General features: G+C 39.6%; 1 protein-coding gene across 1 annotated transcript; it reads right to left on the bottom strand.

Annotated features, from left to right (window-relative positions):
- Positions 1-599: 599 nt before the first annotated feature.
- On the bottom strand, positions 600-11,901 carry marchf9 (membrane-associated ring finger (C3HC4) 9; the record flags this gene model as incomplete). The annotated part of the gene is made up of 4 exons (XM_079225642.1): positions 11,550-11,901; positions 4,444-4,599; positions 1,541-1,733; positions 600-931 (listed from the first exon to the last, which is right to left on the bottom strand). Exons 1-4 carry the CDS (start codon positions 11,880-11,882, stop codon positions 600-602), a joined length of 1,014 nt encoding a protein of 337 aa, XP_079081768.1. The 5' UTR covers positions 11,883-11,901.
- Positions 11,902-14,795: the final 2,894 nt, after the last annotated feature.

Here is a 14,795-nt window from a genome sequence, read left to right as displayed (position 1 = left end):
GTATTGACTTATTGATCAGTTGTCACCTCTGTGTTTGCCCTCATGTTTGTTTGTTTCAGTTTTCGGTCTATTTCCCAGCATCGGTTGTCTTGTAGAAATGTTAAGATCATTATACATAGTTGTCTGGAAATGTTTGGCATGTATGGAGTTACATGATTTCCTCTAAAATCATACATCCGTACAAAATCAAAGTGAGTAAAAAACAAACAAAAAAAGAATAGATACAAATCAAACAAAGAGGATCAACTCAAAGAGAAATGTCTGTGCATCCTGATATTGAACTGGAAAAAACGTCTCACCATCTTGGATTCAGTTATAAAGCCTGTGTACACTTTTTATCCTCCACACATTTCTATGCCTTTTAATGCATCCTTATTTTTCGGTTAATTATTGAAAAGGAGCATCTGGCTTCCTTTTGTCGTACGAAACGAGAGGAAAAATCCTCAAGTGTCTGTTGATGTGGCCTCACTCGGCTCCTCACAGGACTCCTGTCGTCTACATGAGTCTGTAGTGTTTAATATAAGGTCCATGAGTTCACCATCTCATTTACATCTTGACACACCGATGAGGTCTCTCTCATCACACACGCTCGGCCCGACTCATACGGTGGTCACCCTCATCACCACTTCCCGGTTGCCGGCGGCGCTGATCCGAGGGCCATGGGGCCGCAGTTGGCTCAGGATGTGCAAGATGGTGTATCCACAGTGGTGGTTCAGAATAGTTCTTAACCTCCTGCTCTGTTGCCCACCACTGCTGCTGGCCAGACCGTGAGGGTTACCGCGAGAGCTGCCCGCCCTCGTTTTGCTGCTCGAACTCAGCGGGTCGCCCAAGTCTTTTGATTTCTCATAGTTCAGTACTTTCCACTGCTGATTGACAGCCTGCCATCGTTTGAAGATTCGATACACTGATGATCCCTCGTGGATGATGAGGCCTGGGCAGAAAGAAGAAGAGTGAAGGACAGGGCCTGAATAAATCCCCACTGCTTTACATCAGATATCATGCATAAAAGGCTGCAACCAGCATCATAACAGGTAGGAACTTTCCATCTCGCCTCGACAGTTGGCAATAATCACAGTGCAGATATCAGATGCCATCTGTTCCCGGTGTTGTTTTACACTCACAACTCACAACTACACAAGAAGCGTCAGCCAGGTTGCTCCCTAGAAAACAGAGTCTCTTGTTCTCTGTGTCATCTTAGAAATGTGCTTTTATAGTGTAGTTGTCACTTATGCACCATCTGCTTATTTTGTCTAGTTGCTGTGTAATTTTGTATGACCTTAACAACCAACCGAATGTGAACTGAATACATGTTTTTTAGTTTGTCCTTGCATAATGCAACCTATGTTTATTAATATATTTGTGTGTTCTTGTTGCATAATGTATCTTTGTGCTCTGTAACCTAAACCTTCTACTACACTCAACTTTTCATGTGATATTTTTATACAATTCGTCTATAGCTGCTGCTGCTGCCAAAGCTATTTATATAATACTGCCGTGCGATTTAATGTTTGCACATCTTGGTGTCCACGTTGTCCTTTACCTATGCACACGATATCCATGAAGCCGTACATGCCATAGCAGATTTGGAAGAGCAGGTCCTGACGTTGCCACTTGGCCGAGGGGCTGAGGGAGGACCAGATGAGCCAGGAGATGCTGGCGATGAGGAAAAGGGAGCCCAGGATAATGGCCGCTATCTGCACCTTCTCTATCACCGTCAGAGAGATGGCCTGCCACTGGAGGAGGAGAAAAAAGTCTAAATGAGTGGTGAGAGAAGAACTCAGATTCTTTACTTAAGTAAAATACTAATTGAACAATGTGAACAAAGGATAAAAGCAAAAAGTTCTGCATTCAAAATCCTGTCCAACGTCAAGGTTATTTTTCTGCTTCCTACGCATTCATTTGTTGTCCTTTTCAGCACCTTGTCCTTACTCCACACGCCCACATTTTCCTGCACAAACTCAGCTATAAATCTATTATATAACCGCTCATGGTTCTAAAGAAAATATTGAGTTGCCATTTATACACACAATTAGTCTATTTACAGTCTATTTACATGTTAATTGATTTTATTCCAACTGTCTTTTGTATTTTATATCACTGAAAAATATTAATAATGTAATGCTTGAGCTCATTTGAACTACTTTACAGTTATATCAAGTCGTTCTAAACCTAGGGGTCACACATCTGAGTGGTTGTGAGATGAGATAGAAGAGAAACGAACAATTCTCTTAAATTTCTTTTCATGGAATTTGCAGACTTCGTTAATCTTTTATTGTGAAATATTGGACATTTTACTATTATTTAAATGAGAACCCCAAGGAGCCCTAACTAGACACTGCTTTACTGGTTCCCACATATTTTTGTCTGATTTATATTACATTTAAACCATTCGCTAATTATTTGAACTGTTAAATAAGTACTTTCAGGTAATTATTTCAACCAGTTTTCTTTACAAATTATGATGATTTAAGAGAGATGCATGAAATAACTTGACTAAACCCTGAAATATTCTGGTGCTAAACTGAGCAAAGATTGGATTAATTGTTTAATTTGAATGCGTTTAAATTTGCCACTTCTTTCTCCGGATTGTGTATGAGATGACGAGTATTTACTTTGTGTTTCAGTGCTACGTGCTAAATATTGCTGAGTGATTTCATGAATTCTGAAATTGAAGGATGCTTTAGTTGTTTTTCTACTTTCTTTGTTGTTTGAACATGTGTACGCTGTATTCTGGTCCTGGCTTGTTTGACCGTACGGTGTCTTGTTGTTATATGCATGACACAATAATAAAAACGTAATTCATTCATATCCAATTATTATTTCAAATGATTATTGTGTCTTAGCTCACTTTTTAACACACCATTATTTTTCGCTGACTATTTCGACCTCTTGAAACTTTTAAAATTACATTTTTATTTTGTCAAATTAGCTGAACTAATCCAAAATGTGTCCATGTACCCCAAGCAAGTACTGACAGATTATTACTAGTTTAATCTGTGACAATAAATAGCATGTATAATGTGTTTTCATTTAAATTCTTAATCTGTAAAGTAATTTTCGACCCATTGCTGTTAAATAAATGCATTGGAGTAAAAAGTGCATTTTTGTCTGATATGTTGTGTCGTAGAAGTTTAAAGGAGCATAAAATGGAAATGCAGGACTGTAAATTATACATACGTGCAATACTTGAATAAATGTGCACTTTCCACCATATTATATCTCACCAGTGAGAGAAATCACCATATGAGTCATGGCGAATATACGCGCATTAGCAAATATGTCACACACACACACACACACACACACATGGCAACTTCTCAATAGGTTTTAGAGTTATTGGCTGCCTCTGAAAAGGAGGGCAGAAGGACAGTGACGCAGAGCGAAAATGTGTCAGCACAATATGGCAAACAGTCCTCACACCACAGCGACGGCCTGAGATTTGTTCTCAGAGAGTGTTGGTCTGATGCAGCAGCGTTTGTATGTTGTATGTGTGTTATTATGAAATGTCAGCACCAACTTTAGCTTTGTTCTCCCAGACGATGAACAGCTCCCAACCTCAAACCTCACAGAACATGACAATGTTTGTGTTTACCCAAATGTTGAGATGCAGGTTTACATAATCACATACTCTATCTCTGACTTGTTTACGTTCAATAAATGAAACATGTAACTTGTAACCTTGTAACCTTTTGTAGGACGGGCACAGCATCCGCTATTTAGTGGATTTTCAGCCGAATTCAGGGTACTCAGATCTTTCACTTAAAGGAACATTGTCAAACATCAATAAGTCGTTTTTGTGTGTGTATGATTACCGAAAAAGCCCAGAAAATAAATACCAAACACTGGCTCGAGGTAGGGCCATTCACTTTTTAGTGTTTTTTCATCGGCCGCAGTAGTTCTCCTCCACGCTTAGCACGCGGGAGAAGTTTTAGTTCAGTACAACCTCACTGATAGATGCTGCCAAATACTACACACTACACCTTTAAAATATACTCTGAAATACTCTGCTACAAGTAAGTCCTGCATTTAATAGTTAAAATAGTATTTGATATAGCATAAAATAGTTATATTTATTCTGCCTGTGTATATACTAATATTTGGTTATTGTAAATTATTTACTGTTTTTTTATTACTGTTTTACTGTTTATTACTTATATTACTTAAAAAAACTGTTGTGCAATATACCCCTTTGCTGCTGTAATCCTGCAAATTTGCCCACTTCAGGAATAAAGGATTATATTCATTTATTTAAAATGTAACTCCTGTAAAAGTACAGAAGTATCAGCATCAACACATACCTAAAACAAACTACAAAAAGTACTTATTATGCAGAAGTCTTAGGCTTTGTTTTCCCCCAAAGTTAGTTTTTCTTTGTGTTATTAAGATCAGTTTCTCCACAGTTTTGTTGGTGTGTGTTCGTGCTGCAGATTCCCTTTGTGTTACCTGGAGGGGGTTCTTGGTGCTGATGGCCAGGACCTGGTACTTGAAGTAGCAGAGCTCGCAGCTCCAGGACCCCCTCTCGCTGATCCAGCGGATGAGACACGGCTGATGGGTGCAGCGCACTGAACCGTTACAGCGGCAGGGATTCAACAGTTCGCCCTGCAGGACAGACGAGGAAAAAATAGCGTGATGAATTCAGGGAAAAGCAAATATTGTTTTGATATTTTCAAAAAATCTATTCAGTTTGCATTTCCGCAAGGGAAATATACATATTTTCGTTTCTCAAGAGACCTGCAAATAAGAATACAAACAGAGATGCTGCTTTAAATACAAAACAAATGTGTTTATCCAAAGGGACTGTATACAATGTATTGTAGATGGGAGGAGGGCGGAATCTTTCACAGACTTTCAAAACCCCCATCCTAATCAAATATTATTTTACCAATACACATTCATTTAAATGTAAGGCAACCAAATGATCTGTGCCTTTTACTAAATATTCCCGCTCCTCTCAAGTTCATGTTTTAAATATGGATTTGGTTTTATATGTACATAAATATACACAGCTTAAAGTATCTTGGCTACATTTCAGTTAATTGTGAAAGAGCGGATGATTACATTTGTGAGTTCAACTGAAAACGCAGGAAAAGGTCATATTAGATCATATCTTAGATCATATGCTTCATCTCTCAACACTGAACACATGTGTGGTGCTTAACCTACATGTTAGACTAACTTTATATGCTGCATTTAATTTAATACAGTTCTACAAGAGATAAGACCTTATGAAAAAAATGCTCCTTTGTGACTGGTTAGCGCATGAACGCATCTTATTAATAAACCATTTTTATTTATGTATTATGAAATAAATATCACAAGGAATATACTCTGCTTGAAGCAATTATAAAAATGACCCTTCTCCTTTTCTGACCCCACCCTATGTCTAATAATTTCGGTAGAGTCTCTAAGAAACAGGTTAGTGTCTCTTCTGCACCCCTCCAGCACCTGAAGCGTGTTGACATTTTCGCCACATTAAGGATGACCACATTCAGGCTGTCATCACCGTTCAGCATCAAACATCCATTTTTGTCAGAAGGCTTCAAATTTGTCGCCATGTTTTACCTCGAGGTTAGCAAAGTTCTCACTTAATAAAAAAGAAGAAGAAAAACCTAAAACCACACCCATGCATCACAAATGATTGAAAGCTTTCGAAACACCAGTGTTGGGCGTATCAGTGTGAATCGTTGGAGAATCCGTTGGCGGAGGGGCACGTTAGCACAACAGCAGCAGAGAGCGGTGGGGCTTCAAAGGATGACAGGTGAAGGAGAGACGAGCCGACGACGATTCACACAAACTCTGAGTGAACCCACTGCAAACTTCCATCTCTCAGACATCAAACATACATATTGACTGTCGGGAGCATTCGCTTCAGAGGTGTTGAATTTTGAAGCATTAACTGTTTGTAAACTGGCCTAAAGTGTAAAACATGGACCAAATGTCTTGATGGAAATGTAAACTTAAAGCAACAATTGGATATTTGTCTTTCCTGCTGAGAGATTGATGAGAAGATTGATATCGCTCTCATGTTAAATATGAAGCTGAAGCCAGTTAGCTTAGCTTAGCATAAAGACTAAAAACAGTTGGAAACAGCACCCTGCCCAAAGAGAACAAAACCTGCTGACCAGCATTTCTAAAGCCTACAAATGTACATGTTACTGTCGCTCACGTGTCTGTGACAAAACTGCCTGGACGTCACTAAAATAGTCCAACATACAACACCCTGCAAAACGCATATTGTTGATTTTACTCTGCATTTTTGTAGGAATTAAACAAACAAAAACAAAATCATGTGTTAATTAGCGAGCTTCAGATATCAACCTTCCACCAAACTTCCAGTAAGACAGCGAACAAAGATGAACAGAGCATTATGGGATTATTTACTGTAATGTAATTACTGGATTTTAAATTATGATCCTTAACATTACCAAAAACAAGCAATTACTTTACTTCCCAACAATAATAGCTGAAGTAGCAGAGGACTACCAGTGTAATAAATACAGATTGTATGCATCAGAGGAGTGCGTTGACACAAATAATGCTTCCTCTTTTTTTCTGTCCGCCTGCACTCTGTCAGTCCCCCATCTGGCTTGTTTGACCTTCCCATTTGTAATAAAAGTATTCAAGTGTCCCACCACATAGAAGATTGGATTTAGCAGATGAGCCACATGCCACTCATAAACTTTAAAATAACTTGCCTGCTGACATTATAAAGATAACACAGAGAAGGTCAGAAGTATATGGGAAACTAAATAAAAACCATATGAAAGCAAACATTTCTGAAATGTCAAGCTGTCGTTGGAAAGTGTGCGTGTGTGAGGAAACATTTTCCAGCTTGTATGAGGACGTTAATGTCACAATCTACTAGAACCAAATAAATACAAAGACCTTTTAAAAGCTGTGATTATGATTTTAAACCGTCACCTTCAACAGAAACCGTTTACGTATCAAATGTGATAGTTTTGTCTAAATTCATGTCTCAACATTTTCTAGAGCTACTCAATGAGTAAGAGTCACCATATTTTAGAAAGGGATTTTTTTAAAGCACAACATAAAAAAAATCAATAAAAGCTCATATTATTTGGATTCATAAAACTTCAAAGTGTCTCTTGAATTCATCCAAAAAGAAAGGTTCAAGATTCAAATTCTGAGGGAGCTTTGTTTGATGTTCACATATATTGATCGTCCTGCCCACAGATCACAGGATGTACACTTAGTTTCGGGAAACCAACTGAAGGTGTGAAAGATGTTTTTTTTTTATGTACTGAAGTCAAATAATGGCTGAACACATAACGGCTTTTAGGTGAAAACGTTGCATCTCCAGAATAACCTGCAGCAAATTAAACCTTGTTTTGAGCTTCATGTAGTAAAAAAAAAAGTCTGCAAATGAGGTCAATGCAAAAAGTACTTTACAGTTAAAATATTCAGAATCAAAGTGGCATGTTTATCCTATAAAGTAATAGTAATAATGATTTGAAAAGGTTCTTTTTTTAAATTAACTAACGGTTTAGATTGATAAAGATCCTACAGGGCCAATAAAGAAGCTATGAAATTGAACTGAATCAAATCAAATTGATGAACTCCAACAGCAATTAACGAAATAAAGATAGAAGTAAGACACACACACACACACACACACACACACACACACACACACACACACACGCACACACACACACAGGCCTATATATTTTTGTAATGCAACTTTTCTATTTATAGTTTCTGGTTTCTGCCATTTGAGAGTGAACCCCTCCATCTGAAGGTAATAAACAGGAAAAAAAAAACAGAAAGAGGCATGAAGGTCACATCTGGACGAGCAGGAGTTATTGATGCTCAAATAAAACTAGAACGTGTGGAGTTATACTGTGTTTGAACAAAGCAGTGAAGTCGACTGTAAAACAACATCACAATGTACATTAACTTACTCGATTTTAAGGGATAAATATGGTGTTTTTCTATAATTGTGTTATTGTCAACAAATCCTGTGAAAAGACCAAAACCAACAATGTGGCTCCAACTGAAAATCCTCAAAAAGAATTAAATAATTTCTTAGCTGGTCGCTGTAGTTTTTGTCAAATGTTACTCAAACAGGAGGAAGTAGTGGATTTGGTGGGGGAAATGTTCAGCAGTGATTTAATCCACATTTGGTGCTCCAGTGAGTTATTCGACCAGCAAAAGAAACTTCAGTGAACGGGTCAACAAAAGATTGGACATTTTTACGAGGTCGCTGTTCGTTTCTCATTTCCTACTGACGGTCATCTGGTTCTTTTAACTATGGCAACAAAGGTTCACTAACCCTTAATGCAGTGGTTCTTAACCTTATTGGAGGTACTGAACCCTGCAAGCTTCATCAGTGCATTCACTGAACCATTCGTAATTGGAAAAATAAAATATGATTTCCTCAAAACATAGGTATATATTTTGTTTGTGCACAAAATGTACCATGCATCAGTTGCACACAAAATCACTGTGTTCAAACAACAAAATCAACAAAACATGAATTTCACACAAAAACATAACTCAATGAATATTTACTCCAAATGAATGTGATTATAAGAAGAAAATGTGTGTGTTGCGGCCCGACATTGCTAGTGTGAACCGGGCTATACTGTGTGTGTCTTGACCCCTGCCGAACCCCTGAGAGAGACTCACCGAACCCCTGGGGTTCGATCGAACCCAGGTTAAGAACCACTGCCTTAATGAATACTTATAATAATAAGTAAGAATAATACTGATTTGAACCCAAACCAAAATGGTTTTACGAAACCAGACCAAACCTTAAACGTTCCTCAACATTTGTTGTTCTCCTGCTGATAGCAGAAGTGGAAAGTCCTTCACTTAAGAGATGCTTGTACTTGAATTGACATTTTATGGAATTTTAACTTCTACTACATTTTAGAAGCGAATATAGTACCTTTTATTGCACTACATTTGTTTGATACTTTTAGTTACTGATTATTAAACAAATAAATCAACTAATTAATGATGATTAAGCAACCCAGCAGTTTATAAAAAATAAAAAACATAGCTCAACTTTTACCAGCTGCAACATTAAAGTGATGAACACATCAACGCATCGATAACTCGATACATCAATGCAGTTCTGCATAATGAGTACTTTTACTTTGCGTAACTTTTTACTTATTTTACTTAAGATTTTGAATGCATGACTTTTACTTGTATGTAGTATTGCCACTTTTATTGAAGTAAAATATCTGAATACTACTCCATGATTCATCGTGGCATCAGACCAGAAAATGCTTCTCGTGCTGTTGCACAAACAAAGTGTATTTTGTCGATTAATTTAGAGGACTTGTGTTTTAAATCCCTCAATCATGGGAGCTATATGGCAGGGACAGATGATATGCACGCACATGCACGCACGCACACACACACACACACACACACACACACACACACACACACACACACACACACACACACACACACACACACACATAGCTCAGTTGTCCCTCAAGGCCACTTCACAGAGCATGAAGGTGTTAATGTGGTGTGTCACTTCTGACTAAGAAAATGGTTTTCCTCCTCAACTGCAACCTTTAGACAAAAAAGTGTGCCCCCCCCCCCGAGCCGCAGACTGTGTGTCACTGTGGTAACACGCTGTTGGGCACTGCAAGTGAAAAGGGCAGGCAGGGGTGATCCCCACCACCACTCCTCCTCACTCCAACATGCCAGTAGCCGATCTCCATGCAAAGCTAACACGGCCCGCCCCTCCAGCAGGCTGCATGTGAATCCAGACCTACTGTACGTCGACACACACACACTGACACCTTTGACAGACAGTTAATAAGGATTCACACTCAATGCAGCCCACAGAGCAAGGTGATTATGTCTGTAGGTAATTGGCCCGCTGACAGCGACATGATCCCGGCCCCTGTTGAGACCTGCTTGAATAATGAAATAACAATAAAATGGCAAATGTGAGGCCCCCAACACACACACAGACACACACACACACACACACACACACACACACACACACACACACACACACACATGCACACACCTTGCATATAAGGACGTATAAGGTACTTTGAGTGCTGTGGGGGCAAACGAAAAGAAGCTATGATATATAGTGTAGTCTCAGGGTTTCCCCTCAGTGCTTTGTTTGCTTGCTCTTTGTCTGGATCTAAAAGAGGCAGCTCAGAGCCAAGTTGCACGATGAGTCACCTTACCGGAGTGCCCTAAGTTCCAAACATCAACCTTTTATTAAAGGAGGATCTTTGAGTGGGCAAGACAGCAACCTGGGGTTGATCCCCAACTGGAACATCAAATGACTTTGTATCCCAAACAAGCCTGAACTGATTTATACTCTGTACTGTGGCTCTCCAGTTTACTATGTCCCACAATAGAAACTCTGAGGCAGATGTCCTGAATTAGCACATGGACTGTAATAACACTAGGTATATACGCCTATAAGTGACTAAATGGTAATATCCATCTGTGCTCCTACAGGATTTACAGTGTTTCTAGTTATCTCAGGCTTCACGACTACCTGCTAAGCCAGGCGGCACAGGTTTCTGCACATCTGGTGAGATCGACATATGGCCACAGACCCAAAAATATGCAATACTAAAACTAGTATTTTGTTTGGGGCTCTAAAATCAAGCAGAGAGGAGGAGGAAGAGAAGAGAGAGTGAGTGAGTAGAGTATAAATATATGACAAATTCATCTAACTTGTCATTTATCGTCAGTCAACACCATTGTCTGGCCAGGAACAGTGATTGGCACAAGATTAATAGCTGATCATCCTGTTCTGTGACAGATGCGGACAGGGGACAGTTGATTCAAATTTACAAAATGTTTGTGACTCATGCATATTCAGTCCCTCTCACTCTATTTGTCATCCTGCAGACCTAATTGGCTAACTTTCTTTGTTGCTATGCTGGCCGGATTTCAGATGTGTGGGAACGGCTGCCTCTCCACCACTATAGCTTAGCTATGAAAACAGTGTTATTTAGACTACACTGAGGAATCATCAGAAAAATAGGATAATATTTACCTCTAAATCAAGGTTTTAGAGACAGAGGCTGCCCTATATTCAAAGCCCTATGAAACACATTTATGATTTTAAGCTTTTTGAAAAAACTAATTTGTTTATTTTACATGATTAAAATATTGGCTTCATCCTAAAGGTATGAGGTACTTGAGGCTGAAGATGTGAAGAAATAAGGTGAGAGAGAGAGAGAGACAAAGAGAGAGAGAGAGAGAGAGAGAGAGAGAGAGACAGAGAGAGAGGGGGTGGGGGGGAGGGGGGGGGGGCATGAGGGTTGTAGAATCCTCTGAATGAGAGATATACACTAAAAAAAAATCAAAAAATCAAAATGGCAGAGTACACTAAAGAACTTAAAATATGACCACTTCCTGAAGAAAAAAATCTAATAAAATACTGCACTCGTGCATGGTGAAATGGCTCTCCACACCAACACAAAGGCTCAGCAGCACATTTAAAACACAGAAATAAACAGTGTGTCTGATCCACAGGAGGAGGCATCAGCATTTATAGGAAGCATCGCCTGCTGCATGTCTACCTGCTCTAGGCCTTGGAAACAGATCCGGCACTGGGGACTCCGCATGCTGCTGCTGGTGCTGGCCAGAGACACAGCGTCCAGGCCCACTTGCAGCTTGGACTCCTTGTCCTCAAACGCCAGGCTCCGGGGCCGCGGGTCGCTGCCGTAGTACTCCTCCTCGTCATCCCGGGAATGGCAGTCGACAAAAGGCGGCCAACCGCAGCCGCCCATCCCCAGACCTCGCATGGTGGTGGACCGTCTCTCTGTGTCTGCGCCGGACTGTCTCGAATCGGATCGCATAAACACCAGGACTTTCAGTTCATTAAAAAACATGCGGATCCGATACTTGAACATGTTTGGCTACATAAAGAATCCGCCAGACGGAAATAAATTAATGAAGTGTTTGTTTCACCTCTCCCTCTATTACTCTTTATTATTATTATTATTATTATTATTATTATTATTATTATTAATATTAGTATTACTATTATTATTCATACACCCAATAGGTTCGTTCTCATTGTACTATTTTCACCAATACCACAACCAGCGTATCAATTGGAAAGTCAGAGAAATAAAGGCTCTCGCCCCACTGATGGCATGTGTGTCTAAGCCAATGCGGATGAAAGATTTTCCCTTTCAGCTGGCCGACACACTCTTTCAATATCCATTACTCAAACAACTCGGTAAACGCTGTCTAGATGCATCTTCCACCGCACCAAACACACAACAACTTGTACAGGTTTTGATTTCCACGGTCCATTTTTCTTCAAAGACACCTTTTTCAGATGCACTGGGCTTGCAGCAAAAAAATAGCCTACATGTTTTGCTACCCAAAGCAGAAGACCGCGAGAGAGTGGACGAGTGGAAGAGAGAGCAACACAGAGCCAGGAAATAGAAGATGGGGTGTAAAATACAACGACCTGCCATCCATACAGTCACATCTGGGACTCTTGTCAAGAATCATAGTCCAAAAGGAAAATGAGAGATGAAATGGAAGTTTGATTTGGATAATTATAATATGTTTTTTTTCTCGTCCCTTCACTGTAGCATCCCAAGCGTCAGATCATGGTCCATTTTTTTCTCCCCCTCTCTCTATTTCATCTCCTTTTTGTAAAACCTCCACGATGAATCCGAGCCATTCACCCCGACAATCCACGTCGAACTCAAAAACACAATCCGTTTCATTTTTTTCTCAGAAGGCTATCGCCTGGAAACACGGCCACACAAAAACACCCGAAAGCCCCATGTTTCCCATCTTCGCCTCGATGTCCATCAGCATTTCATCGCGAGCCCCCCAAAAATACGGTCAAAGAGAGCGAGAGCGAGAGAGAGAGGCAGAATAATAGAGGCACCCTGCGATTTTTCTAATTGGAGAGACAGACAGGCAAGGCGCATGGAGATGTCTTCAAATCCGAGAGCAATTACACGGCAGTAATGGCATTGATTATTGGATCAGATAGATGGTGGTGATGATACTGCTGGCGCTGATTTTCCTCCTCGAAATGGTCGGCTTGGAGATTGAACCAACGCAGCAGCTACTTCCGGAATAGGGAGAAGCAGAAGAAGAACAAGAAGAAGAAGAAGGAAAAAACTCTCATCCTGTAAACAAATCCGTATTTTTTATCTGGTCATTCATTCGCCTCCGATGGGTGACGTGCCTCTCCCAGTGCTCCCAGCAGCTGGGCAGGAAAAGAGCTCTTATTATTGACCAGCCAGCGCTGTCCAGGGTGCTGATCTCCCTCTGCTGACGTGGACGCTGCAGCCACATGAACCGGGAGCCCGCGAAGTACGAACCGGACCTGGACCTCTCCGTTAATGTGCGCGCCCGTCACACGCACGTGTGTGTGTGTGTGTGTGTGTGTGTGTGTGTGTGTGTGTGTGTGTGTGTGTGTGTGTGTGTGGTCTATATAATATGTGTGAGAGCAGATATGAATTTGAGGACGTGGTAGAAGAAGTAGCTACACAGCAGTAAATACAGTGTAATGATACTCCATAACAAGTAAAAGTCCTGTATTTGAAGTGAAAGTGCTAAAGTATTAACATCAAAATATCTTTTAAAGTAAAAGTATGTTGGCATTCTCATCATGTCGATTGGCCCATTTCAGAAGAGTACATATCATATCACTGGATTATAATTGTTGATGCATTAATGTTCATCACTTTAATGTTGCAGCTGATAAAGGGGATACTTTATATACTGTTGGATAACTCCATTACAAACATATACTCAGTTGCCAGATAATTAGATGCACCATGTTTCTATTATTATGTCCACCATATTTATATCAACCAATAGAAACAGCCCTCTAATTCAACCACACACCAAACTGCAGCCTTCGAATGATCACCAGGTTGAATAAACACCTCTTTAAAACAAAAACTGAACATTAACCTTCAGGGTAATGACTGTTGTCTTAGACTGCATTGGTTTTTGCTTACAATGTATAGGCTACTTACTGAAAGCATCGAAGGTAAAAGAACTTGCTCTGCAGTAAAATGTTCTCTGTCTGAAATGTTAGTATGACTTGATGGGATTGTTATCCTTCCATAACGTGTAAGAAGACACTTTGTGGCTGCTCGTGGTGGAGATAGTTTGAATTACTTTATATATGTTAAGTAACATACATTCATATACAATTCTGAGATCGTTGTCCTTTACTTGAGAATGTCAGTTTTTTGCTATTTTATACTTCCACTCCACCACATTTCATAAATAACTTAAACTTGTTACTTATAGCTACATGCAAACATGTAGTTACTTTGAAGATTCACAATAATAAAAGATAATATAACTTACAAATTATAAAATATTATTCTAGGTTAAACTACCCAGCAATTTATAAACTAGCTCCACGTTTAACGGCTGCATAGATTATATACTGCAATACAGATTAGCCTTTCTGCATAATGTGAACTTTTACTTTTGGTAGATTTTTTGTTAGTACATTTGTTCTTTTACTTAAATTAAATATCTGAATACTTCCTTCACTGTCAATACCACAGCTCAAAACCCTATGCTGAGACAAATACTGATTCTGTAGCAGTGTAACCACAAGCTATACACAGTACTCGTACTGAGAGTTCAGCTTGTGCTCATTACAGTTTCAGGTTTTTGAATCTGTGAACAGAGCTGTAAACAGCAGAGAAGCAACTGTCTCAGAGCAGTTTATCAGGATGCCAAGACAAGGTAATTAAGAAAACATCAGAGACACAAGAGCAGAGGTCACTTTAGTCTGCAGTTTGCAGAGAAGCCGCCTTACCGCC

This window comes from Taurulus bubalis, assembly GCF_910589615.1.
Source record: "Taurulus bubalis genome assembly, chromosome: 11".
Classification (NCBI taxonomy): Eukaryota; Metazoa; Chordata; class Actinopteri; order Perciformes; family Cottidae; genus Taurulus; species Taurulus bubalis.
This window is presented reverse-complemented; position numbering and strand designations above follow the sequence as displayed.